Source organism: Patiria miniata, unplaced genomic scaffold, assembly GCF_015706575.1.
Source record: "Patiria miniata isolate m_02_andy unplaced genomic scaffold, ASM1570657v1 HiC_scaffold_7, whole genome shotgun sequence".
Taxonomy (NCBI): Eukaryota; Metazoa; Echinodermata; class Asteroidea; order Valvatida; family Asterinidae; genus Patiria; species Patiria miniata.
The window spans coordinates 31654907-31682287 of NW_024037074.1; the positions used below are offsets into that span (position 1 = coordinate 31654907).

Consider the following 27381-nt stretch of genomic DNA (forward strand, 5'->3'; position numbering starts at 1 on the left):
ACGTATGTACATGAATTTTGATACAGAAACTAGTTCTTCACTTACGCTCAAATACAAGGCACATAATTTCTTAATCATTCTTTCTTTTCTATTTTTTTGTTTCTTCAGATGCAATAAGCATCAAAGAACTCTTCACCATTCCCGAAGGTAGTACGTCCATCAGACTGACGAGTAAAGGGTCCAATTACTTAGGCCTGAGAGGGCAGTGGAGTCGGGCTAGCCTGAACCAGAAACCACCTCCTATTGGCTCTGGTGAATACAGGATAGGGGACAGTATCGTGCAGTACACTAGCTTACAGAGTGGCAGAGAACATGCAGATATTGATGGTCCTCTGACTGAACCGGTTATTGTCTTTGTAAGTATCTGCCAAATGCAATGTATCAGGGCCGGATTATCCAATAGGCATGTACCTAGGGCCTACGAACTGACCAGTGTGCCATAAAACGCATTAACTCCACGCAGACACACAATCATTTTAGCATCTCATTTCATTGTTGAGGGGGGCACTTGAGGTGGAACCAAACTGATGCATAATACAAATAATGAGAAACTAAAACCTGGAAATGAAAAATAGAGAAAAATTTAAATGGAAGGCCACTAGGGACAAGTATACATCAACGCAGTGATGATACATTCCTGTTGTGCAGAAACCTGGCCAAGGGCGGATCCAGAACACAAATTTGGGGGGGGCCAAAAAAATTTTTGGTTCCCCCAAAAAGTGGGTCCAAAAAATTACGGCGTGGGGTTCGGGGCCCGCTTAAGGGCCCCGAAAAATTTTTGGATTCTAGATGCTCTGTGGTGTGATATGAGGCGATTTCTGACCACTTTAACCAATTTTTTTTTGGAGGAAAAGATGTTGGTGTACTCATTGCCTGCCTTTATTGCGATGTCAAAAAGTGGGTCAAAAAAATTACGGCGTGGGGTTCGGGGCCCGCTTAAGGGCCCCGAATTTTTTTTTGGATTCTAGATGCTCTGTGGTGCGATCTGAGGCAATTTCTGACCACTTTAACCAATGTTTTTTTTTGAGGAAAAGATGGTGGTGTACTCATTGCCTGCCTTTATTGCGATGTCAAAAAGTGGGTCAAAAAAATTACGGCGTGGGGTTCGGGGCCCGCTTAAGGGCCCCGAAAATTTTTTGGATTCTAGATGCTCTGTGGTGCGATCTGAGGCAATTTCTGACCACTTTAACCAATGTTTTTTTTTGAGGAAAAGATGGTGGTGTACTCATTGCCTGCCGTTATTGCGATGTCACATAAAAAAAAAAAAATTGATTTCGTTTTGGGGGGGGCCATGGCCCCCTTTGGCCCCCCCCTGGATCCGCCCTTGAACCTGGCATGGCAACATTTGTGCACAATCGTTCAGAAATTGAGCAGAAATAGCACTATGCTAAGATAATTCATTGTGGGATATGCATACACTGACTAGGCACATTTAACAAACTCGGTGCATTCTTCTCTCGTCGCGTTTCGTTTCATAAATCACTGCCATTTGGGTTCCCAATTGATCAAATCTTGTCTGTATTTAGTCAAGTGTCCCAATTCCTGCTTTCTTATGTCATGTTTTATAGACAGATCTAGCCTTTTTCATCTCTCTCACAAAAATCTTGCCAGCAGAGGGCAGCAGATACACAATATGCTGGCATGGTTGCATTTCTTGCACTGTGTTGAACTTTTGACCAATGGGGAACCTGTATGCTAATTATAAGAACTTGGATGCAATAGAGGGCAGCAAACACAAAGTGAAGGTGCATGCATTCTCTTTTCTTGCCAATAGATGGCAGAAGTTACCATGTATGCTGAACTTTCAATGTCATGCAAAATGTACATGTATTGTAATTTTCCAATGATATCATATTATTATACTGACGCAAGCAGGTTTTTACATTAGGCTTATTTCATGCTTTCCAAAATGAATTAAATATGCACTGAGATATCATTTTGGTTCACATTCTTCGAAGAAAGGGGACATTCATGTACACTGTGAGGCACCCATGTGAATAACATTTTCAAAATTCAGAAACTAACGTTCTAAGTCCTAGCAGCTTCAGAAGCATGTTATATCCTGAACAAATTAACATTTTGTGAATTTCTCTTATACAGAAACATGCATTAAATTATACAAGCATGGAAAATTTCCTTGGCTATGCTGATTATTTTTTTCCCACTTAAATCACATTTATGCCAATTTTAACTGTATGAAGTCTTATACAACGTTCCTCTCTTTTCTGTTCTTCCAAATTATTTTCCTGGATACAGGGAATCATCTTCACCTGTTAAACATTCCATATTTTTTTGTTTGTGACATTAGTTGCTTTTGGGACTCTGTTCAAAAACCAACTGATGGCAGTGATACCATGTTGAATATCAGTAGAATGAATTTGTGGAGAGAGGAAAGGGTTTTGTTTTCTGAGGGAAATCATTGGGTAAAACACATCGTCTTTAACTGCCCAAACTGGTGGTAAAAATGACACTTTCTCTCCCCAAGTCCCATTCAAAATTATAAAAGCACAGTGTCAATCTAAATAAGACAGACTGCTTGAGGCTACAAATGTAATTTTGGAATGATAAACACCTTGAGTTTTTTTTTGTAAGAAGTTAAAAATAAATGCGTGAAACCAATAGAGGGGTGAAAATAGAGGAGTGCCAAAAGTTAGGGCTGTTCATTTTCAAAGAATTTAGTGTTCAATTACTCAGGTCAGTCCATAAATTTGGGGTCCAAAAGTGTGACAGTTTGGTGGCCCTGTTACACCTGACCTGTGTGTAATTTGACATGAAACTATCATTGAAAATGACTTCTTATTATTCTTATTATCCAGGAGTCTGACTCCTTTTCTGGCCACTCTTCTGTCACTACCCACAGAACCATTGGTAACATCACTTGTAACACCTCTAATGTCATATATCTCATTTCTTGCAGGGTCTGTGGAGTGCAGTATGTAGGTGAGACTAAGAATACGCTCAAGAAGCGTTTCTATGCCCACCGGTCAACGGTCAACACCAAGAAACTAGACACCCCTGTTGGTCATCACTTCAACCTGCCTAACCACTCCATTTCTGATATGATTTTGCAGGGCATTGAATCTCTTGGCCATCGCAAGGACTCAGTTCGCCTCAGCAGAGACAAAGTGTGGATGAATCGTCTTCGAACTATTCAACCACATGGTCTCAACATCCAACTTGGAAATGATTAATCCTTTTCTTCCTCCATTGTCTTCTGTTACAGATAATCCATCTGGTCTTCCTTGTTTGTGTTTACCCATCTTCCCCCATCTTTCATCCCTTTCCATCTCAATACTGTTCCCTCCCCCCCCCCCCCCTCCACATCATCCCTTCACTCTCACACTCTTTTGTCCGTTCCCACTCCCTGTGACCTTTGATCCTTCCCCTTTCTGGTCCCTCCCCTGTTTACACTAGACCCCTTGTGGTTTGCCATCTCCCTTTGTTTCTTTGTTCTCTCATCCACCCTCCCCTGCATCTTTCCACACCTTTCACACCTACTCCTCCTTTTGTGTTTCTTCTTTCAGCCCTGCATGTTTGTGTGCACCCCCATGTTAATGTATGTACCTCTGTCATTTCTGTTTTAGCCTCTGAAGAAGAACTTGCTAAGTTCGCAATTTAGGCCACATTAATTTTAAGATTTTTTTCTTATTATTCTTATTTGTTTAGGAGGTACTTTGAATTACATGATCACTCTTGGTCCTTAAGTAGAAGGCATTCAAGAGTGTGTTCTGAATGTACAAAATCTTATATATCAGATGCAATAGAGATACCAAAAGAAGTGGGACCCTGTCCCCAAATTTATAGAGTGATCCAACCGCGTTTCACCAACTTTTCCATTATTTGAAACTCTGTGTTCAAATTTTACACGCGCTGCGTGCAACGCGGGTAAAAAGTTGCATGTTATGGACGGCTTGAGTGTTTTACAGTAGGTATTTTATTATAAGTTTCAAGGGTTTTAATCTGCCAAAAGGATGGGAACAGCAAACCACTGTCGACCAAGAACAGTTGCATATGATAATAAAGCGGCACAACTTAACGATTAAAATAACATCACAGTTTTTTCCCCTTTTTTTCTTGAATATTCAAACCGGCAAAACTCTATTTGAATATTCGGTTAGTGATTGAATAATCAAATATTTCGGGGTATTCATGACAGCCTACTAACACTAACTAATGCCTTGTTTGTTTGGCAGGTTCTTTTTAACCAGCCCTCAGCAGAGCCCGAGACTGTCCACTACCGCTACCTTGTACCAATCAAATATGGCTGGAGAAGCAGCAGATGGTCAGATTGCTCAGCTACATGTGGATCAGGTAAGTTGTCCCCCTCCTATCCTAGAATCATGCCCACCATTCAGTAGCAGATCTAGGGAGGGGTGGGGGGGTGCTTTGTTTCAGATTCAGTAGCAGATCTGTGGGGGATGGGTTGTTTTTGTTTTTTTTACTATACTTATGGTAATTTTTTCTCCATTTACACATCTAACTACAGTGGAATGTCGCTATAACGAACATTGTGGGATCCACAGAGATTGTTCGTAATAGCGATCGTTCGGTATAGCGATATTCACATATTAGTGGCGCCCTCTTTTGATAATAATTTATTGTGTAGTTGCATTTACAAACCACACGCGAAGTCGCCGAACGTGTCCATTAATATTTTTCAATTCCGTAGCTGAACTTCACCGAGTACGCACTGGTAGGACTTTGAAAACGTGCGACTATTGAATCATGTAATTACACATTTTTTTTGCTTACATGGATGGCTTTTTCGTACCCTTCGTTGGGGAAATAATAGCCATTTGTCGCTCTTCTGTTGACATTTCCAACAACAATGTTCGGTATGGTTTGTACACAAAAATTGGGAGCCAAGGCCGAATGTACGGTATATCTGTGTTCGGTATAGCGACATTCCACTGTAAATCCGAGACTCGTCTTTAATTCATATTTTCAAAAAAGGCCTCAAAACCCCCATCTTTTTAAATGTGCATAGTATAATTGGACAACTTCAGGCTTTTATCTCTTAGTAATTTTTCTTTGTTGTTACAAGTGTTGGTTTGTGTCTTTTTTTTAGAAATTTCTTTGATCTTGCTTTAAAAAAAACGCTTCTTAAACAAACATGTCTTAGGAGTTTATACAGCAAATAAATTAAAACATATACAACACAATTTTTTTCAGGATCAAGTGACACTTTTTATGTAAATTGCTCACATTGGGTGCCAAAATCTCTTCAACCATTAGCAAATGTTCTGAGGCAAAACAGCAAATCAGTTTTGAAGATTTAAAAGTGAGCATTTCATCCATTCATGGACTAGACTCCATTCATGGACTACCTTGAAGATAAATTCTCATTTTATAATTAGAAATGTATAGATGTACATCACTATTGAATCTCTTGCAAGCCTTCACTGTTTTTGTTTTGGTTGTTGTTTTTTATGGCAATAATTTTTTTTATAGATACTTTTGTATATCACCTTCTCAAAAAATGTGGTTGGGGTAAAAAGGTCAGTCCGTCCTCATTTTTATGATTTGATTTACTTTTGAGACTCACTGGAACCATAACCTGTCAAGTGACATTACAATACAGTTCATCAGGCTGAAGTTGCCTGAGTTGCTTATCAGATGAATTAAGATGACACTTTCATGAGAATATCAGGGCCCAATTTCATACATGTAGCTCAACTGCTTGTAGAGTAATTCGGCAGAGTAATTTTCTGCGGTGGCACCAGGCTTGCGGGAGTCACGCTCAGTTAGTATGCATGTACTCTGGGTTCCTAAGACCAATTGGGTAACCATAATGCTTCGTGTCTCGTCTTTTTTTGGGGGGGGGGGTGGCACCACCACAAAAAAATGTTTCTAAGTTTGTTCGGCGAATTACACTACACCAAAGAATTCCATGCTCACTTTCACCAATCTGTGCTATTAAACAGTGCTAGCCAAAAAATGCCTATGTTAACCCTGGAAGAACAGAATCCTTAGTTATGGGATATACACATTGTTACGAGCCAAAGTTCCACACAATTCCGTGAAATATAGTAACTGTAAGCACGGAATTTTCTGGGGATATAAGCAAGGCCATGAAATTGGGCCCAGCTAAGTTCTGTTGTGTTCAAGCCATGTTTTAAATACAACTGCCGACCAAGAACCTGACCCATGATGAAGGGAGTCTAAAGAAAAAATTAATATCAACATAATTATCTTTGAAGATTGATAAAATCTAGAACCCTAGAAATCTAGATGTTGTGCAGTAAAAAAATAAACAAAAAGGAACAAAGGTCGCTGTGCTTTTGTTAAATATTTTGACAAAAATGTAGTGTCAAAAAAACCACTGATTTTTTAAAATAAACACAATAATTAGGCAAGATATGCCCACTTATTAAATACTATAAACTCTGTAAACAAAATTTGTTTTACAACTTTAATACAAACAAATAATTTGTACTTTGCCTCCAATGATGAAGGCAGGTATTGGACTATTAATGTGATTTGAAAAATGCCCAAACTAATACTGTGTCTAACTAATAGATGGATCTGTCTCCAGGATTAAATTACTATGCAGACATATTGCGGATAGTTCTGAAAATTCTTCTCACATCTGGTCAGGATTACATTAGATATTTTGTAACCAAGTCATAACTCCGGATCCTGTATTAAGCTTGACACCGTCAATTACTTCATAGAAAGGGCTTTGTTCACCCCACTGTGTATGGAATTCACCAATAATCATGGGTTCAGTGCACAAGTGCCTTCTCAGCAGTGCTTGTAGTCAGTCTATGCACCATGACACTTTGTGAATGGATGGCAAAAGTGCATTTTGAAGAAAGTGCTGGATACTTTTGGACTTGTTCTGGACCCTTCAGTTTGTTTGATGAATGTAGCAGGAACCGGCTGATGTTTCTTTTGTATTATTATTCAGCTTAATCCCAACTTCAACAGTTTGCACTGAATCCGAAGTGTAGAATTAACCATGCTTGGGAGAGGTATGTGTCTCGTGCTCACCTACTCAAATCAATGAACGAATTATCTTACTTCCATCCCCTATCATTCCACATGAGTGTCCCTATAAAGTCCCACAACTAAGCCCAATATCATGAGTTGCTTATTTAATATAAATATTTCCAACTAACTTCATGTGCCGATTCAATAACCAAGAAATGAATGCTATCCAAATAATATTTTTACTTGCCTGATTTCATTGAACCACTCCTTTAATGCTGTTGGCCTATTTATTCTCCCCTAAGTTAAAGAGTGGACTGGTCCAGGCCTCCAACAGAGCTCCCGATTGGCTGTCTGAACTTCACTGCTGGTAGACTAATGCTGGTTGGTCAAATGTCCTACTCCCAAACAGTAATCTAATTGGATATTGGGTCAAGCACTACACTGATGTCCTCTCATCATTCCTATCTCGAGTGTTTTAAGAGAGACTGCGAAAAATCTGATTATCATATTCCTGGAGCTGGTTGTTTACCAAAGTAAAAAACATAATCCCTCCTCACTCAAAGTGCTTGGGGGCTGAACTTGAATTTGTTTGCATTAAGGCAGCGCACTGTGAACCTATTCAGCTAGGTACAGACTGTGGGAACTTTGAATCGTGTACACGTCAGACATTGTGTTGTGGTGCAACTGGGGTGTAACACTGGAGATAAATCATGGAGGATGTCGGAGCAAGTCGGGCTCACCCTGGGCAGTTTGCCTGCATCGTCTGGTTAGTTTTGTCCACGTTCCTGGTCGGTTCATGTTCATCCATGATGGAGCATCGCCTGTCACTGCCGCAGTGGATGCGAGTTCCCTTTAGTAAGTCAATGACAAGTGTAGTATTGTGAACTGTTGTAGCCACAGTTGTAAATTGACTGTGTAAGTGGTAGGTCACTGGGTAACTTAAAGGAGTTTGGTTGTCTTCCTTAAAGGCACATATGATCATTAAAAGTAACCTACCGAATTATTATTATTACAAATCTTTATAGATTAAAGACAGTATTAAACATCACATGAAATAAATCCATCTGGCTTGCTGTCATTTAGGTTCATGCCGATGTTTTTTGTTTGTTATTTTAAAGTGCATAACTTTTGTAGTGCTAGAAAACTAGCCATTTTAAAACAAATGTTATTGGTAAAACTGGACAATAGCATGCACAGTACAACCTAAAGTACCTGCCATCCTTTAGTTTACTTAGTTCTCAATAGTGTTGTCTGTCAGCTGGTGTTTCGTTTTAATCCAGCACGTATTCATAAGTGACAGTTCAGTTCAGATGTGTTTGCCATATTTTCAATACAATTATAACAGCTGTTTGTCTTAATGAACTGATGGATGTCAGTAACCACCAGCATGCATTGTATTCTGCTCGTTTTTCGTTTGCTCACATCAGTGGAGTTCAATCTTAGATTTTGCCTCTTTTTTTTGGTTAAAAAAATGCTATTTTTTTTCCATTTCAATTTTGTGAGTATATATTTCAGGACTGTACAAAAGTCATTATTACAATTATTTAAGTCCCCCCCCCCCTTCTTTAAGAGAAAAAAAAACATTTTAAGTCTGCACAAAACTCCCATCTATAACTTTCAAATTGCTTTATATGGTATGTGCTGCACAATGATGAATTCCAAGTGACCCATGGTTGACCTGATGTTGCATAGGAACAATCCAAATGCGGTTCATCCTCGTGGTGAGAATTCAGACATATCGTAGTGTCTGGCTCATCGACCAATCAGTGTTGAAGCACCACATGCCAGGGACAGTTCGTAACCCAAACTTGACTGGTTGCCCAGGTGAAGCCCTGGCTCCTATCTTGTTAAAATAACCCCTGGACACCCTGTTGGGAGGCTGAAAACATGTCACGGTAGTTTAATCTTGAAAAGGACCTGACTTTTGTTTTTTGTTTTTGAAATGGAAAGGAAGAAGAATTCTCAGTTAAAGCCAAAAATAAAATATCACTTTATTAGCTGCAGAGTTCACTATGAGTATGACTCCTCATTGTGGTGAGTTTTGGCAAGTTTTACATTTGGAGATATTTTAAGAAAAATTGGGTACACACCACACTAGTCATTCAAAAAAGACTTATATTCTGTGCTCATTTAAGAGAGAAAAAATTATGCAGTAAGTAGCCTGCTGAAAAGTGCTTTTCATTTCATGAATAATTTATTAGCTTTTGTATTTTCTTCATTACTTTCCTTCATTGAATTCACTGTGTGATATATTCATTGCTGGAGAAGTGTTTTCAATACAAGCTTGGGCATGCACCGCAAGTTCACAAATAGACAAGTGCGTAACACCTGGGGACATTGCCTTTTTATGCTTGAAGGAAAACGCTGATATTTGGAGCAAAGATGTGCATGATAGACTTGATTGCACTGCAGCCATTGTTCTTGGTTTGGCTTTTGTTCAACAGGGATACGAATGAGTAGACCTCTTGTGCATTCATATTTGATGAAATAACAAATTTAAACAAAACACACTTCAAAGATGGCTGCAGCTGAATGCAACCGATCTATTCTTCATAACGTGGTTCTGTAATTCTACACTGCGAAATTCATGTGAAAATACATTTCCACAGCAGACCAGGAGGTCTTTAGCCAAGCTTGCAAATGTACGTATTGATGTATGGGGGGGGGGTGTGCCTGTGTGACCAGTGTTTTGGCAGTTTGTGCACCCCTGGTGCCTCAGAAGATTGCACTGTCGAGTTGAATTAACCAAAGTTCTGTAGGCCTACAGAGTTGTACCTGTTGCAATAAAAGAAGGGGGAACTTGTTCCTTTTTTTTAAGAAAAGAAAAAGACAGGGAAAATTGACATGTAAAAAAGATGGAAGTTGTCAGCTATCCTGTATTGTTGTATATCATGGCACATGTGCACAAACTGTAGAGGGTGGTGTGTGTCTTTCAGGGAGCCAAATGAGGGCAAATTTGTAGCAGCATGGGCTCATGTGCCTCAAAGTTAAGCCCCATGAGGCATCTTGTCATTTTTCTGCCTTTGCTGCCTTTTGTTTCATGTTTTTATTGTTCTGTTTAATCAGTTTGTTTCATTTCTGTTTATTTTGTGTCTGTTTCGGCAATTGTCGAAAGAGCCTTTGTTTGCAAAAGATTTTCTGTTCCTTCTCATTCTTTTTTCTTTTTCAGACCGTTTGTCCATAGCATTTGTACACTTTTTTTTTCTGACTGGAACTTCGGGCATTTGTACAAACCCAATTGCCTTTAAATTTGGCAGAGGCATAGCCTGGCTACTGCAAATGTAATGTGGTGCTTTTGTATTGCTTTTAACCAAAGGCCTCAAAGCACTTCACAATTGTTACCACCATTCATAAGACTAGGATACCATGACTTTTTCTGCAGCAGCTCGGAATCAGCACAATCTGGTACCCATTTACGGTACTCCTAGCTGGAGAATGGCTGTCGTAATTAAGTGTCTTCCCCAAGAACACAAACACCATGCTAAATGTTAGGGTTCGAACCCACGTACCCTGGCACATGGGTCGAACACAGTAACCATTGGAACATGGCTGTCCACAAGTTATTGTAAGTTATTTGAAAAGATGAGATAATAGAAAATGAAGATGCTATGTAGAGCTCAAATTTTCTGAGCTGTTCAATGCATTTCAGCCTCCAGTATCCAACCTTTCCATTTTGAATGAGCATGATTTTTTTTCTCTTCAGGGGAGCAACAGAGAGTCTACGTTTGCATCAATTTGTCCACGGGTCAGCGGGAACCAGACAGTAGTTGTGATCAGGCCAGACCCCAGGTCGAGAGAAGACCCTGCAATAGGCAGATATGCCCGCCAAAGTAAGTCATGTCTGTGTGTTTGGAAAAGGATTGGTTTCTGGATGGCTTGAAAGGGGAAGGGCACCCTAGTAGTTCAGCAGGATTGGGGGCACTTTGGAAAAGGCAAGATATAGCAGCAAACTTCTGATATACAGCCACTGCCAAAAATACTGATTTGCAAGAGTAATTTCAACAGTATTTGTATGATATTTCTTTAAAACCGCAACCTCCTATTTTTCAAAACTCCAAAACAAATAGGGGATTACCCTGTTTAGACATCATCCGGAAGCAAGCCAAAGGTATGCTTGACATTTTAACCTGTCAGCCGTGCCTGTGTATAAACAGCCATATCATGTTAACACGTCATCCGTCGCAAACTGGTTAAGTGTAGGGTTTAGTCTAGCTTTTCAAAACAGAGTAAGTCTGTAACGAGCTAATGCGACCCATCAGTAGCATGAAACGACTGAGAATATTTCTATTCCCCCTGGTTGGGAAGCTAGTAGACCGCAGGCTACTCCCCAGCTAATGCCAGTACCCATTTATGCTCCTGGGTGGCGAGAGGCAAGTGGGGATGAAGTGGCTTGCCCAAGGACAGACTGGCCAAGGACAGACAGATGGATTCGAACTCATGACCCTCTTATCATAAGTCACAAACCCTAGCCACAAGGCCACACATACATCCCACTGTTCAAAAAACAAAAACTGTTCAAAACAGTGTTGAAAATATTCAAAAGTCTTTGAGTAACTTCTAGGTGATTTTTACTTGGCGCAAACGAGGTGATGAAGGTGAAGAGTCCATCCAGTCATCATACATAAACTACTGAAGTAGTTCACATGAATTGTCCCCAACCAATGAAATTAATGTGAAAATCTGATACCATTGTCATAACCATTCTATTGGAAGGTGGCAGCCGGATCCCTGGCAGCCCTGCTCACGGTCCTGCAGTGGAGGTATCCAAACCAGAAATGTCTACTGCGTGGAGAGGGCACCAAACAACATGCTGATGAGGGTAGACAAAGATATGTGCTCTGGTGCGAAGCCGCACAGCCAGCAAAACTGCAACCTAGAGCCGTGCCCACATTGGATGACTGGCAACTGGTCTGAGGTTTGTATATGCAGTGTTCCCAGCCACTTTGGAAATCAAGGGAAACCTTGGAAATGAGTTTTACATTTTCCAGTCAGGGCAAATGCAGGGAATTTAGGAAAAACCCCACAAAAGATCCAGAAAACCACAGGGAATTTGACAGTAGCCCAGGGAATTTAGGAGAAACACCACAAAAGATCGACAAAACTCAGGGAATTTGATAGTAACCAATACAGAAGGGACAGCTTATTGTCAGTTTGGCATATGTGCGTCTTGTGCCATGTATCCAAGTTGTCTCCATCGACTGACTCACTATATATATAGAGGCTTTTTAGTATTAATCATGCCGTGTGAAAGTTAACCAGTCCACGCTGGGATTAATTTGACAGTGGCCGGACCCAGGTGCAGGACTATTTTTCACAAACCTCGATCCCAAACGGGTTTATGCTATCATCTGCGGGTAGCACACCCTGATATTTTCGGCCTCGCTCGCTGCGAGCAGGTCCCAGACACATATTTTCAGCCTCGCTCCCTGCGTGTTTGTCCCTCATCCATTCAGAATACAGCAAAACCTTTGCATGTGTACACATCATCCGAACTGGTAAAACACCTGTAGACAATAACAATTGGCTGTTCTACGCCACCTCTTGACTTACCAGCAACCTTGTTAAAGTGGAAATATTTCTCATGGAAGTTTGAAAATTTCTTAGGGAAATATAGATCGGGGCAGAGTGACGTTATCCGATGAAAACATCTATTCATTTGCACACCAGTTTTCATCGGTTGCTAGGTTACCATACAGCATTCCAGACTCAAGAACCAAAGTAGGGACCATTAGAAATGGTACCCAAACAGGTTACGTATAAGACTCAAAAAAAGTTGCTTGTTCAATCACCATTTTGCATGGTTATAACATCTGGCACACAATCTACAACAGCATATCAGATTATAATGTTTACATGTATTTATGTGGGATTGGTGAAATAACCACACAAATGCTGATATAAAAAGCTAGTTTTTCCTAGATGCATATGTATCCCATAACGGCACCATTTTGAATGGTCTCTAATAACAAACAATGCTTATGTAGGCACATGACCAAAAAGCCCTCATGTACCAATCACAATAATGCCTGCAATCTTACAAGAAATTTGACTTAACTTGTTTTCAAAAGTTGGTAAAAAGTAATGTGAGCCTGTTTTATTTGCAGTGTTCAGTGACCTGCGGGCAAGGCAGTAAACAGAGGGGTGTATCGTGTCTAGACAGCAGACACCAAGCGTCTAGTGGGTGTGATCACCAAAAACAACCATCCCTGACCAAAACTTGTATAGTTGGTGTGCCCTGTGTTAGGGGACCAGGTAAAGGTTATAGTAAGTTGCAGTTTTTTCTAGGAATATTATCATCTTAATACAATCTTGTGGCACAAATTCTCATTAAAACATGACATCACAGTAGAATTTAATGTCATTGCTTCGTATTCCTTAATGGAATTTGGTTTTGAAATCAGGATGTTCTTATCCATAATGGCATTTTGTTTGTTCTGAAATGAGGACTTTTATTTTGGTCTGTATGACGTTAGTTTCAAGAATGTAAAATCAACCATGGATTGCCTTCTGCTTGAACAACTCTTGCTGTTCCATCTTCAAATTCTCTTGCATTTATCCTTTCCCTGTTTAAAATTTCAATCAATAAAAACGTTTCTTGCTGATTTACAATAGACCAATCAATTATCGCCTTTCTCACTGAAAACATGGGTATCACTATACGTCAATGCCACACTGTACATTCCAATCATGTACGTCATGTGCATCTGCACATGTTGGACAGTTATCGCAGCTGTGATTGGTCAAAACACCATACGGCAGGACATGGATCACTCTATATTGGACAAATTTATAAAAAGTCCCTTTATTTTCCATATTCTGTTTCCAGAAACCTCATCACCACAAATAATAATACCCCACGAGAATCTTAACCAGCCATTTGAAAGATCTTCAATCCCCAGGTAAGGATTATAAAGCAGACAAAGCTTGAGATATTTGTTATAGCTGTATAGCCAGCACCATATTTCACGAAGCACTGCGACACGTCGCAACCGAGTTGCGATGACATGTAACACGTCGCAACTCGCGACCCGTTGTATGATCCATTTCACGAAATTTATGATGTGTTGAAAATATCGTAAGTTCCATGGCAACGGTTTAAAACACGTCGCAAGTTACAACGTGTCTTGTGGTCATAAAATGTTTCCAGAGTCAAAAGTCCAAGTGCGGACAAAAGTAAGATTTTACCATCATCACAGTGAAATCTCACTAAAAAAGTTGTCGAATGCGAACACGGCTTAATTCTCGTCAATTTCCAACATTCTCAGTTACCATGCCAGCGACTGGGGTCCGTGTAGCGTAACCTGCGGATGGGGCACCATGTCGCGGTCAGTACGCTGCAAAGTCTACCTCCCGTCCAACCAAATGCTGCACGACTTGCCAGAAGCAGAATGCACCCACGACCCCAAGCCCGATGCCGTCGCCGAGTGCGAGAGACTCGATTGCTTGCCCGAGGACCAGTTTGAGGACAACACAGTCCCTGCCAATGGGTTTGGCGGGGGACCGTTGACGGTGCAGTTTGTGTGGCGCTACATGGGGTTCACAGAGTGCAGTGCCTCGTGCATTGGAGGTTTATAACTTTTTGTAGTTGTGTTCACAGTTATATATTTCTCAATCAATGTTAAATGTATGTTTTTGTGTGGAGGTTAAAATGCTAGACATATTTCAAATGGTCACGGAAAATCTACAAAATTCCCTACACTTCAATACAGAGAAAATTTTTAAAACCCTGGTTGTTTACATCTAGCTCCACCACACTTTTTGATTGTTGACTGTTAAGTTGATCGTTGCTTATCTTACAAGTTGTCATAAGAGGATTTGGAAGCCCCCCCCCCCCATAGGATTTAGCAGGATTAACACCTTCCTGTTAACATAACTTGCTGTCAATTAACTGTAAACAGTTAGGAAGAGATATCTACTTGTTCATCAGGTTATTTACAATGTTTACAAAAATTAGCTGGAGCTACGAAAGCTTATAATGCTATAATTTTAAGTTTAGTTTATAAAGTGCTACCTTCTTTGTATTATAACAAAAAGCGTGTTACAATTCATTCGAATAGCATATGACTTGACCAGAGATTGAGTGACTAGTGATTGGCTTGTGAACTCAACTACAAGTCTGGTATGACTCGAACTCTGTTACATAGCAAAGTGAAATGTTGACAAATGTTGACTGTTACATGGTATACTGGTTCAGTTCAAGGAGATCAAATTTCAATGTTATTCTGTATTTCATCATCATTCATCATTTCCATTTAATGTCCATTTTTCCATTTGGCAAATACATGAATTTTCTGACGCTATGACTGTTTGTGTTGGACAGGCGTGCAGGAATCCCTGATCCAGTGTGTCCACATTGATGGAGAGACACCCGTGAGTGATACTCTGTGTGACATCACATCCAGACCCGATATATTCTCCAAGGTCTGCAACGAACAGCCATGCCCCCCAGAGTAAGTCTACTGCTTCAAGACCCAAGTTCGTAGTAACAGTCCTTCTCACAGAGCATGAAAATCCTCTTTGAATTGGGAGGGCTAGCACCAAATCATTTTACGAGACTAAAAGTTTGTGCATCGATTGTCTCTGTATTGCTTCAAATGAAAAAAAAAGGACAAGTTGCAAATGGTTCTATCTATCATCAAAAATCGTCGTTTTTCATGTGTTGTGAAAACTTTGAAGATGCTAGTCATCATTGGCATTTCAGTTTCTGGCTTCTTGCTGCTAAGGAAACTAAAAGATGAAATAGACTCTGAATTATTACCCTGCCCCCCCCCCAAAAAAAACCCAAGACGACTCAAGTGCAAGCTGTTATACTTGAAGTCAATTTCACAAAACAGTGCGTAACTTACACCATGTATAGGACTTCGCAACAAATTGATTGCGTAGCTGCGCAATAAACTAACAATCGATTTCACGAAACTTGCCATAGCTGCGTAATGTTTGAAATAATCTAGACATCTTGGACGAGGCAGGATAATAACAGAATTTTCGATGACTGTTTGTTCGGTCACGAATGAATCACCTCCACCTGCCATTTTGAAAATATGTTTGCCCGACTTTCTTTGGGTGTAAATGGCAACTCTAAACATTCCGTCAGGAGTACAATAACGATTCACTTGATTGCCTCAAACACAAAGCTATGAGTGTCTGGTATCAATCTCGATAAGTTGTGCAATGACAGGCTCCATGACAATCATGATTTGCCAGTAAATTGTTCTTTTTCAGTTGTTATGACACAACTTATGCCACCTGAAATGATTGCGCAGGTTACACCATAATTTGTTGTGCAAGTTGCGGACTTACGCACTATGAAAGTTTCATGAAATGTGTCATAACTGAAATGTTGCGGAACTTATGCAATAAATTGTGTTGCAAGGAGAATCATGCCATTGCATAAAGTTTCTTAAAATTGGCTGCAGGTTTTATTTTTATTTTTTTTTTACTTTTTTTATTTTACATCTAACAGTTGGGAGGTGCCCTTGTACAAGGAGTGCTCAGCATCATGCGGTGGTGGTAGCCAGTATCCTCTTGAAGTCTTATGCATGCAAACCCTAGCCAGGGGAGTGGGCAATACTGTAGTCTTACCGGACTCACAATGCGATCACATCCCAGTGCCTAGTGGGCCTGTGCCCTGCGGACAGGTAGACTGCCCAGCATACTGGCAGACTGGCACCTGGTCAGAGGTAAGCTTTGCAGACATGCATTGCCTCAATCAAGAGTTGCCTTAATCAAGAGTTGCCTTACATCAGGCAGAGCATTACTGGCTTGGAAACTTAGCTAGAGTCCCTCAGTTCTTTTGAAAACCACACAAAGTTCATCAAGATTTTCTTGTCACATGGTGCAACGGAATGCAAGTTTGCCAATTTTATTTCTTGATATTTTGGACACTATACTCTTTTTATGACTCATCATTCATAAATACCTGATGAGACAGTCTTCTTTTTGGTCGAGAACCCATCACGTGGATGGTTTATACTGCTGGTAAAACACTGCTGCAGTCTGCGCCACATCATCGCGCGGTGCATGCAGTGCACATGTCAATTTCCATATAAGGAGGTTTTTAGAACTATGCGAGCAAGGCACATACCACAGACATGGCCATGCAGAGAGGTGTTTCACAAAGCCTGAAGGAAAATTGTTGAATAAACCATTGGAAAGTTTTTAAGTTTTGACTTGTTTTTGACTTTTTGACTGAAAGGTATTTATGAATGAGATTCTGGCCGTTATTTGCGTCCATGCCCTAGCCAGTTTTAAATGTACTTGTTTGAAACTGGCCAAGCACATATTTATTCACTTATTACCATCTCTTGTTGCTTGGAAACAGTGCTCTAAGTCCTGCAACGGGGGTATCAGGTCGCGACATGTGACCTGCAAGAAGAGGCTGAAGACAGGCGTGGAGTCCGTAGTAGACTGGCACCAGTGTCCACTGACTGCGCCACCCAACACGGAGATGTGCAACGAAGGGCCCTGTGAACTGATGCATGAGTGGAGACCACAGGAATGGTCTGAGGTGGGTTTGAGTCACATAAATCTTTAGAGATTACCAAATGAAAGGTCACTATAAGAATCAAGTCCAGTCTTAAGAAATTCGGCAGCGCTACCCAGAAAATTACATGTATGCTTTACGAGCGTGCAGTAACTTGAATTCAGCACCTGCATGATGTTTGCTATAAAGATTTTCCTGGGTAGCCCTACCAAAGTCCCAAGACTGGATTTGATTCATCGTGTTGAAAGGGACCTCTACCGCCACCGTGGATTTACCACACTTACAACGAGTGGCTGGATTAGGAAAATAAAATCAAAATCCATTCTTGGGCCAAGACTAATCAAATTGGTTTTTTTTATCTTAAAATGAAAGAAACAGATACAAGTGTGGAAGTAAGATCTATTTGGGTGTTGCAATACCAATGTCAATATCAATATCTTCTCTAGCCTGTTCTATAGATACTATCATGGTATGTGCCTAGAAGGTCTCTCATTTGTCCCTTCTGTTCGCACCTTCACTTCACTCGCAGCACACGTTTTGCAATCGCCTCTCATCCCTTAACTGTATCTGTTCCAAAGGCCAGTACTGTGAGATATTCTTCTAGCTTTTTTCCTCATACTACTGCACTTTGGAACTCCTTACCTGTATCCTGTTTCCACCAACATATAATCTGTCACTGTTCAAAAGAAATGTGAATGCATATATTCTCTCTCTGTGACTTTTTTCCTCTCTACTTTCCTTTGTGGCCCGCACCTTGAGTGCCCTTAAAAAAAATTTAAAAATAAAAAAAGGATCTTGTGGTAATACGTTTTTCAAGGTGAAATGCTGTACTAGCAGTTGGCCCTGGCAAACTCCAGACAAACCCTGACTGTCATGACAATGGAGATTGCTAAAAACATCCTGAAGTAATTTTTATGAGTGTTATTTTTTTTTGTATGTTAGTGTTCAGTCACATGCGGTACTGGTATTAAGGTGCGGCCCATAACATGCATACGACATGAGCCGGACGGCACGACCTCATTGGTTGATTTCAGACTCTGCCCTGAGGCCAGTCAGCCAGTGCATACAGAGTTCTGCCTACTCAGCCCGTGCACAGGTACAACTTCTCCTGGGGTTGGGGTTGTGGGATGGGGAGGATGCGTCTATATCCCCACCCAACTTTTACCTATGGGTAATGGGCCATAAGATCTTCGGAAACCCCCCCCCCCCCCCCCAATATTTTGTGCTCAACAAAAGATGTTTTTATAGTTGTGAATAAAATACTTTCAGTAAATTATAGTTGAATCAACATTTTTCGGCGTATTTACTATTAATGGCGCAAAACATGCACATGAACATTGTATCATGTGTACATGCGTACAGGCTTCTATAATGAACCGGCTACCTTGTTTCAAGTGCTGTTGCACCCATTCTTAAAGTTTCTCTTCCCATGTTCTTTGTACAAGTTTTATCCCAAACAATAGATATGGTTTTTAAATTTCTGTTTTTGTAGCAAATACAAGTTCTAAAATTTTCAATTTCTAAATGAGACACGTAACAAAAAAAGTCTGACTACATCTAGTTTATATAGAATACTTATTTTACATATTTCAAATTATTTGCGGCCGAACAATAATTCATACGTAACTTCTGTGTGTTGTGAGCACACAAGCAACCCCAATTAAAAGCATCTTTTCAGAGGGTTTAAAATTTCCAAATTAGAAAAAAAGCAGTGTTTATCGATTTAAACATTCAAATCGGAATTGGTATCAAGAATTTTTTGAAGAGCACATGTAGAGCAACTATAAAGTTTGAAGCAAGTGTTTATTTCATTAACTTTGGATTGTGGTCAAAATTATATACACATATGTGTCTTCTAATTATGTGTAATATATCAATTCCATATTTTGTTTGTTATACCACAGAGCCTGAGATATTAGCCAACCACACCACCTACCACCAGGTGGGCTTCAAGAGCAAGCTTCGTCTCACCGTGGGCATGACGGCTCACGTCAACCGGGGAGTGACCGTCACCGTCAAGTGTCCAGTCAAACACTTCAAGAAGTCTGCGATCATTTGGCGACGCGGCCCGCGGGAGATCACGACCAACGACGCCAGGGCAAAGGTCCTGCCCGAGGGAACGCTACGGATAAGATGGGTCACGGAGGAAGACCAGGGGGTGTATAGCTGCATTGCTGGAACAGCTAAGGAGAGGTTTACGCTTCATATTAGAGGTAAGGAATCTGAAGCACAGACTGCTGGAACACGGCTGCCGTACACAACTTGGCTTTCGTCATGCCTTCTAGGGCTCTCTCACAACCTAGCCTACATCCGGGTACCGGAGAGTCAATGTCACCTTTGTAGTAGGCAACACCATGCTGTAGCTAGTAGTAGGCAAGCTTTCAAAGCGGTGATGGATGGCAGTAACTGTGAGAAAAATGCAGAGCCAACACCCAGTGCTGGGTCGGCACGATTATGACAACTATACATGGCACACAGGTAGTGATCATTTTGCCGTTTGATAAAAAATTCACCATCAATTTACTTGAAACGAATCAAAGCCCAGTAGTTTACAACACACAATGTGGTTGCTTAAACCAAACTCTTGCCTACTGCAATGATTGATGATCACAGGGAAACCAGATGGTCACATTTTACTTTGAGGTTCTACAATAAGAAGCTATTGCTAAAATAATAAAATAGTAAAGTTCACTTTTTGACTTACTTATCAGAGGCAGTGTAGTGTGGACGCATTTGCACAATGATTTATTTATATGTGGCCAGAGATGCAAGTTTCTGGCTATAGCTTGAACTCTGGATTTTTCACTTTTTGCAAGAGAATGTGCAGAAACCCCTTCAGTAGCCTCTTTGCATGAAAAATAAGTGCAAAGGAGTGTGGATGCATAGCAAACATGACCTTATGGGTAGCACATCCCTTTAGTTTTAGTCACAGTTTTCTGATGACGAACAGAGCACACTGTTTGAAACGTTGAGTTAAAACAACTGGTTCTTCTCAGAACCACACAACTCAAAAGAGATATTCTTCATATGGTGTTACCGCAAACATTCCTTTCTTTGTTCATTTCCACCATGCAAACCTTTAAAGTCTCAATGACAGTCTTGTTTGCATTTTCACCATTGAGGGTGTATGTAGTTTTACAAAACATTGAGATGATTTATGTGATTTTTCCCCCATATGAATAGATATGGAGGAACTAAGGAGTGGACCATCACTGTTTGGAGTTAGGTAAGAACCTCAGCATTGCGAGTGCATTCAGTCGGTGTCGTAGTCCGGGCCATTTCCAAGCCTGACATAAATTTAAAGCCAAGTAGGTACATTTGTAGTTGCCCCGAAAAAGCACCCACCAATGTAATGACAAAAACCTTACTTAAAGAGAAGATAGGACTGGTGTCAAATACCCTGTGAAAATATTCCACCTGAAATGGTATCATTTGGAAGAAAACTAAAAAAATGCAGGTGGTTTCAAATTGGACACACTTTTTGATGTTAGCAAAGGAATCCAGGTACAAGACCCCAACAATTGTGCGTCCTTTTCCCTGTTTTCTGAAAATGCAAAGTATCCACTGAGCTGAATTTTTCACAGGGGTTAATGCGATTTTGAGCAATTTTTTTTTTTGGGTGTTTATTCAAAGGTGGATCATTGGCAACTGGACAGCGTGCTCTGCCACATGTGGAGGGGGCCAGCAGACCCGGTCCGTGGTTTGTCAGCGGACCTCCATACTGGGCCGATCCAGGCCCAATTCTGGCCGGGTGTGCCGAGCCCAGGGGCTGGGCTCGCCAGAACCAATCAGGGCGTGCAACACCCATGGCTGCCAGCCACACTGGGTAACGGGGGCGTGGCAAGAGGTAGGCACAGGAAACTTCAGATTTGAACTTGAACTAGAGATAACACAGGCCCGAGCATTGGGATGGGAGAGTGGGATGAGTTTGGGTGCTTCGGTGGAGGGGGAAGGGGAGGGGATGGCTGGGTGAAGGGGAGAGGATGGGGGAGCTCCAGTCAACCAAAACATTAGTCCCCACCCACTGCACACACGGGCAACAACACTTTCCAGATGCACAGGTGTGCACATGTCTAACTTTTGTCAGGGGTTACGCACAATCGTGTGCTTCGATACTGTACTTTAATTGGTCGAGAATGGCCACGTGTCTAGTCCTTAAAAATACATATATAACAGGTGACTCGTATACAATGCCCGTGCATTTGTAGAACCTGCCCTCGCACCTGAGAACTGCATGAATGTCTCAAGTCCTGCAGGCCTAGGAAAGCCTGAACTTATCAAAGGTTACACCGAACTGATATAATATATTTCTCGGATAGTAACAACCATTTATCGTTTTGACTTTCTGGTACGATATAAGAAAACAACTGTTGACTGCTGCGATGTGGGATATGCTGTTTTTAACCCCTTGGGGAGCATGGCACCCTTGACTTCTCTTGGGTGCTGTGTGCCCCTCTGGTATTAAAAATGGCATATCCCACATCACAGCAGTCAACCATTGGTAACTGTGATTGGCCAAAACATCATGGGGCGTGGCTCAATGGATCGATTAATTAAATTTCTGGGTACTAGGATTGTTCTACATGGTTTTGGAGCTTGTAAAAAAAGTTTGAGAAACACTAATTGAGGATATAGTCAGGAAACATGTTGAAGTCATAGCTGCCAACTGTTACTAATTTTTCGTAATAATTACGAATTGTTTGTTAAATTACGAAAATACGATTTGCCACTAAAACATTACGAATTTCCCATTTTCTACCTAATGGAAAAAAAAATACTTGTAAATTATCGTTTTTGACCGAAAACTTCTGGCGAAATGTCGCGATAATGGATGGACTGGTGACAAGTCTAATAAGAATGCAGTCAAGCACCTGATAGACATCAATGCAGTGTGCGCAGTGGAGTACTTGAGGACCAGACTAAAACTATTTTTCAATGGTGTGTCATTTGTGTGCATCTCGTGGATGTGTGGTTGTGTGTACTGTATGTGAGTACTTTTCAGTGACGATCGTGAGCACATTTGGTCGCTTTTTGCCGGGTTGAGACCCATCAGTGCGACAATTTAATCATGGAATTTAATAAGAGTATGGTTGGAAAAATTGGTATTACAGTTTGAGTTTGTCACAACGTCCAGAAAAGATAAATCAGCATGCGTTTGCAAGGTATGTTGGCGGGATATTTCTATTGCATACGGTCATGACGGTGGCCCTAAATCATTGTGTGTAAAAACATTGATACGAACTCGAAACTCCACATCGATAGCATGCATCTCCAAAAAAATATGCGCATATTTTATTATTGTTATTATTTATTTGACTCCAACAAACAAATACAGACATTAAAAAAAAAATAATTAAAAAAAAAAAAAAAAACAATTTAATTTTTTTTTTTTTTTAATTATCTTTTGGCCTACATTACATTATTATTCACAAGAAGAAAGGTATGCACATGAATGTGTACATGTAAGCCATGTACCTGTACTCGATGTTGGTAAAGCTTTTGATAAAACGAGCAGTTGAAAATGACCGCGCGGTTGATTACTAATTGGGATTTTGAAATGTTGGCAGCTATGTGAAGTTGTCATGTTTAGGGACTCTATTATGAACAACATGTGTGATTTTCTGTATTCTCGTTTGTCTGTCATAACCCACCAGTGTGCTCCACAATGCACCAGCGCCTTTATCGGAAGTCAGGTCCGAGAGGTTTCTTGTGAGGGCAGCAGACAGGAACCTTTACCAGACAGCCAGTGTGATGACGCAACCACAAAACCAGCACCGCATCAGCCGTGCCAGCATATCCAGTGCAGTCCAGTCTGGAGGACGTCAGGATGGAGCTCTGTGAGTTGACGTTATTACTTACACGTAGTCCTTTGTTGATCCCAGTGGCATAACTCTGGGAGACACTAGTCACTAGCGTCAAACCTGAGTCATGATGGTCGAGTCTTGAGTCCAAGTTCGAGACTTTTGCCAATGTAACTCAAGTCAAGTCTGAGTCACCAATATTGTTTCTTGAGACGAACTGGAGTCCGACTCCTGGACTTGAGGGCTACAACACTGAATGAAAGTAATACCAATTACTCATTAAAACTATACATTCATAAATATTGGGAAATGCAAAGTGGCTTTAACCCTATAGTCACTGTACTGCCCCTATAACCGCCCTGTCCTAAACCACCCTGTCCCAAACCGCCCTGCCCCAAACCGCCCAGTCCCAAACTGCCTTGTCCCAAACCGCCCTGCCCCAAACCGCCCTGTCCCAAACCGCCCTGTCCCAAACCGCCCTGCCCCAAACTGCCCTGTCACAAACTGCCCTGTCCCAAACCCCCCCTGCCCCAAACCGCCCTGCCTGTTACTGCCTGTACCTCCATTCATCAATGAATAAGCACAATGTAATACAATTTAAAACAGTTGCTAATTGTTTAATCTACTTTCTGTGTATTTTTCAACAATGGTACCAGTGTTCAGCAACCTGTGGCACACAAGGCATACAGACAAGAACCATACAGTGTACGTACGCTGGGAATGGAGAGACGACAAACACTATGGCATGCGCCAGTCTCAAACAACCCGCCATCACACAGAGATGTAACCATTTACCAGAATGCCTAGAAGGTAATAATTCAGTAATAGTTCCTTCGCCCCCCTCCCCGGCCTTGAAAAACAAATCGCAGGCATGATGTCAAGAAAGACTGCATGTATCAAGTAATATCATGCCAGTAAACTGCCCCACCCCCCCCCCCCCCCCCCTGTCCATTTTGTCAACTTCTATCAAGTTCAGTCAAGATTTGTTTGGCTAATTCTCATTGAAAGCATACTAGTCTTTGATGGTTAGTCTAGTCAAGTCAACATTTTAGAACCAACATACAAAGGTTGTCAACATTACTGGCAGTTTTGACAAGTTGAGACCAGACATTCACAAACTTTGAACAAATGGCTTTTGCAAGTTGTATTAATAGGTTCCTTACGCAGTGGGCCTGACTGAGGGCAACTTTTGTTACTTAAATTTTGTGACAATAATTTAGCTACATGCATTTACTCATGTGTCTATAAGGCTGCCCTCAGGTCGACCTGAGATTTGATTGCACTCAGGTCGCAAAAAAAGAGGAACGATGATCTGCCTCCTCTGTGAGACCAAAGACAAGTGTTTTTAGAACTAAACAGGACTGTTCTTATCAGAACTAAAAACTACCTAGCGAAAGTTGATAATAAGCAGGACAAGTTCTTATGAGAACTAAATATTTTTTGAGCGACAGTAGTTATAACCACATGGTGTTACCGTAAACCGAAACAGTACTGATACTCCACCATGCAAAGCCTAAAATCTTAGGTCTGCCTTCAGTTGTGACATTAGATTCAAGGGGTCTATAACAACTATTAAATTCCCAAGGAATCATATACTACAATTTTTTTTAATCACTTTGTTTTTGCTTTTCCAGATACTTGTGAGGATAAAGTCAACTTCTGCAGTCTAGTCAAGAGAATGCATAAGTGCCACCTAACGGCGTATCGATTATCCTGCTGTAAGACTTGTTCATAGTGGCTGCTTTCCTGATTTTCCTACTGTCGCGACATGTCGGTGGTATTTGACTGCATGACTACGCAAATGCATCACTGGCTGTGAGAAACAGTTCCAGTTATATTTAGGTACGTCACAGAAGAGGCTTTTCTGCAGTCAGTGTGTATGTACTCCACGCGCACTGTGGAAAAGTTTGCACGACTAGTTCTAATACAAATGTACACAAACCTATAGGGTCTTTACATGTGACACTCAGCCGTATGATGTGGTACATGCATGGTTCCCTGTGGAGACATGTGCATATTAGGGAACAACAGATTGTATACGTCTCCACAGGGCAATTTCTATAGATGAATGTCTCCACATGGTTATCACGAAATAGATAGATAGATTTTACTCAAAAAGTAGGAATTTCCAAGGTGGGGTGATCTGTCGCAATTTGAATTATTTTATGTAAGGGGTATTAAATGCGAATTTCAGCCCAGGAAATTATTTCTGGTTAAAATAGGAGCATTTTGAAACTACACTTTCAAACTCAAAACTTTAGTACACGAGAACAAAGAAATGATTCCACAAGGATGCAAATTCCAGTATGCATGGCCACAATGCATTCGAGTCCCTCTTAGTGGTCTCCCCCAAATCTCCCTCTGTAACTATTGAGGGGGTACTTGTGCATGCAGTCTATTCTGTTTTCTAAAACTTTGAAAGTTATTAAACTCGCTGGAAAGATTTTGTTTAAGTTGCTTGGACATCTAGTTTTTCAAATGCATTGGAACTATTTTGGCTTGTGATATATGTCATGTTAAAGATGCTACATTTCTTTAGATATCTTTAGATGTTTAAATTTAATATACAACATTTGCAAATATCAACAACAACAAAAAGTACCACATTCAGTTATTCTGAAGTACCTTACTTCACTGTAAGTAAATAATAGTCTCAAGCATCCTGTGAAATCATGGCACCTGGTGTACTGTCATTTTCAAGAAAAGTGGAATTTTTGTATCAATTTCCAAAGATGGTCGGCTGACCATCGTTTTCAAATACTGCCTCCAATTTACTGAATTTAGTTAGTCCACATTTTGTTTGCAATTTGTTGCATCTCTGTGAATGGGTGCAAGCTTTCACATTTTCTGGTTTTGTTTCCATCATCTATGAACACAAAAACTTTAAACAGGTTTGCGTAACAGTATATACTATTTATAAAAAAACTAACCCCAAACCGTCCATTTCTGATAGTTACAGTAAAAGCAAATGTTGTATATCACCTTTACTTTTTTTCGGACGGATATTTTTTTTTCTTCCAAACAATGGCTACGTGGGAGAATGTACCCAAGTATTTAAAAGGTTAGTCTTGTGCCTTCAAAAACTCTACAACAAATGGCCTCTAAAAGGGGATAATTCAAAATTATGTTCATATTTGTACACAGTACTTTAACAAGGTTTGTCTTTTCTGTGTATAATCATTTTTTTTATTTTGTAGTTAAGTTTAATGTGCTGTATATGTTTATAAACTGGCAAGTAATGAGTAATGCATTTGCTGCACACAACATTAACAAAGTTAATTATTCTGAAAATTGATAAAGTAATGAATTCTTCTTGTTTTTCGCAATGTTATATTAAAAAAAAATCTTAACTTTACGCTTTATTTTGCATTATGACCACAATGTAAGAAGACAAGGCCTAGTAGAGCTGGTCCCAGAGCACACACAATTCTATTCAATTTCGAAATGCAGTGAAAAAAAATGGTGATCCCTTCATGCCAATTGAAGTCCTTTATCTTTTTTTAAATTAATTAAATAAAAACTGAAATTGTGTATAACTGATGTATTGTTTCCTTACTTCTTTATATCGAAATTGTAACCGTGTGCACCCAGAATGTTCTACTTGTTTCAAAAGACCGAAAACAAATGTTTTGGATATTATTTAATGAACTTTTCGCAAATACCTTTTTTTTCGTTTTCTTTTTTGACAAGATTTTAACAGTATGCACGATTTTATCCTTTCTAAGAAGGACTAGTTTCTGTTTTTTAAATAATGGTAACGCTGTTAATATCCTCGCTGTATATAATATGCTTTATAGTAAAATCTAAGAGATGACCTGCGATACTTAGTAGTTAGTTGCAATGTATTGTCATTAAGAATGGTAACTGTATAGATATATTTATTCTGCCAGCTTAATGCAACATTATGACATTTTGTATTTATGTATGTAAATAACGCCAAAGGCTATATAGCTTGACTTGATTACAGGAGTATATGGTTTTTCTGGAATTGACAAAGGGTTTTAAGTATTTCTACATACGCATATCTACCCACCCTGATTAATAATATTGTGAGTTTTGTGCTTTAGTAGCCCACGTTTAAATAAAAACTTTATGATAAATTGCCATTTCTGTTTTAATAATAATAGCATTACAAACAAGTTTATTTTATGTGGCTACTGTTAT

The 27381-nt window shown here is 40.2% G+C and overlaps 1 protein-coding gene across 1 annotated transcript; it reads left to right on the forward strand.

The window, feature by feature from the left end:
- Positions 1-108: 108 nt before the first annotated feature.
- LOC119746188 (ADAMTS-like protein 1) lies at positions 109-25285 on the forward strand (the record flags this gene model as incomplete). Its single annotated transcript, XM_038223000.1, is given in 17 exon segments — positions 109-356; positions 4194-4311; positions 10637-10763; positions 11647-11848; positions 13038-13185; positions 13760-13832; positions 14199-14500; positions 15254-15383; positions 16397-16613; positions 17255-17440; positions 18359-18512; positions 19321-19629; positions 20600-20642; positions 21050-21263; positions 23071-23253; positions 23874-24027; positions 24852-25285. Coding segments are annotated over 17 exon segments (2909 nt in total), but the record flags the coding sequence as incomplete, so codon positions are not given.
- Positions 25286-27381: the final 2096 nt, after the last annotated feature.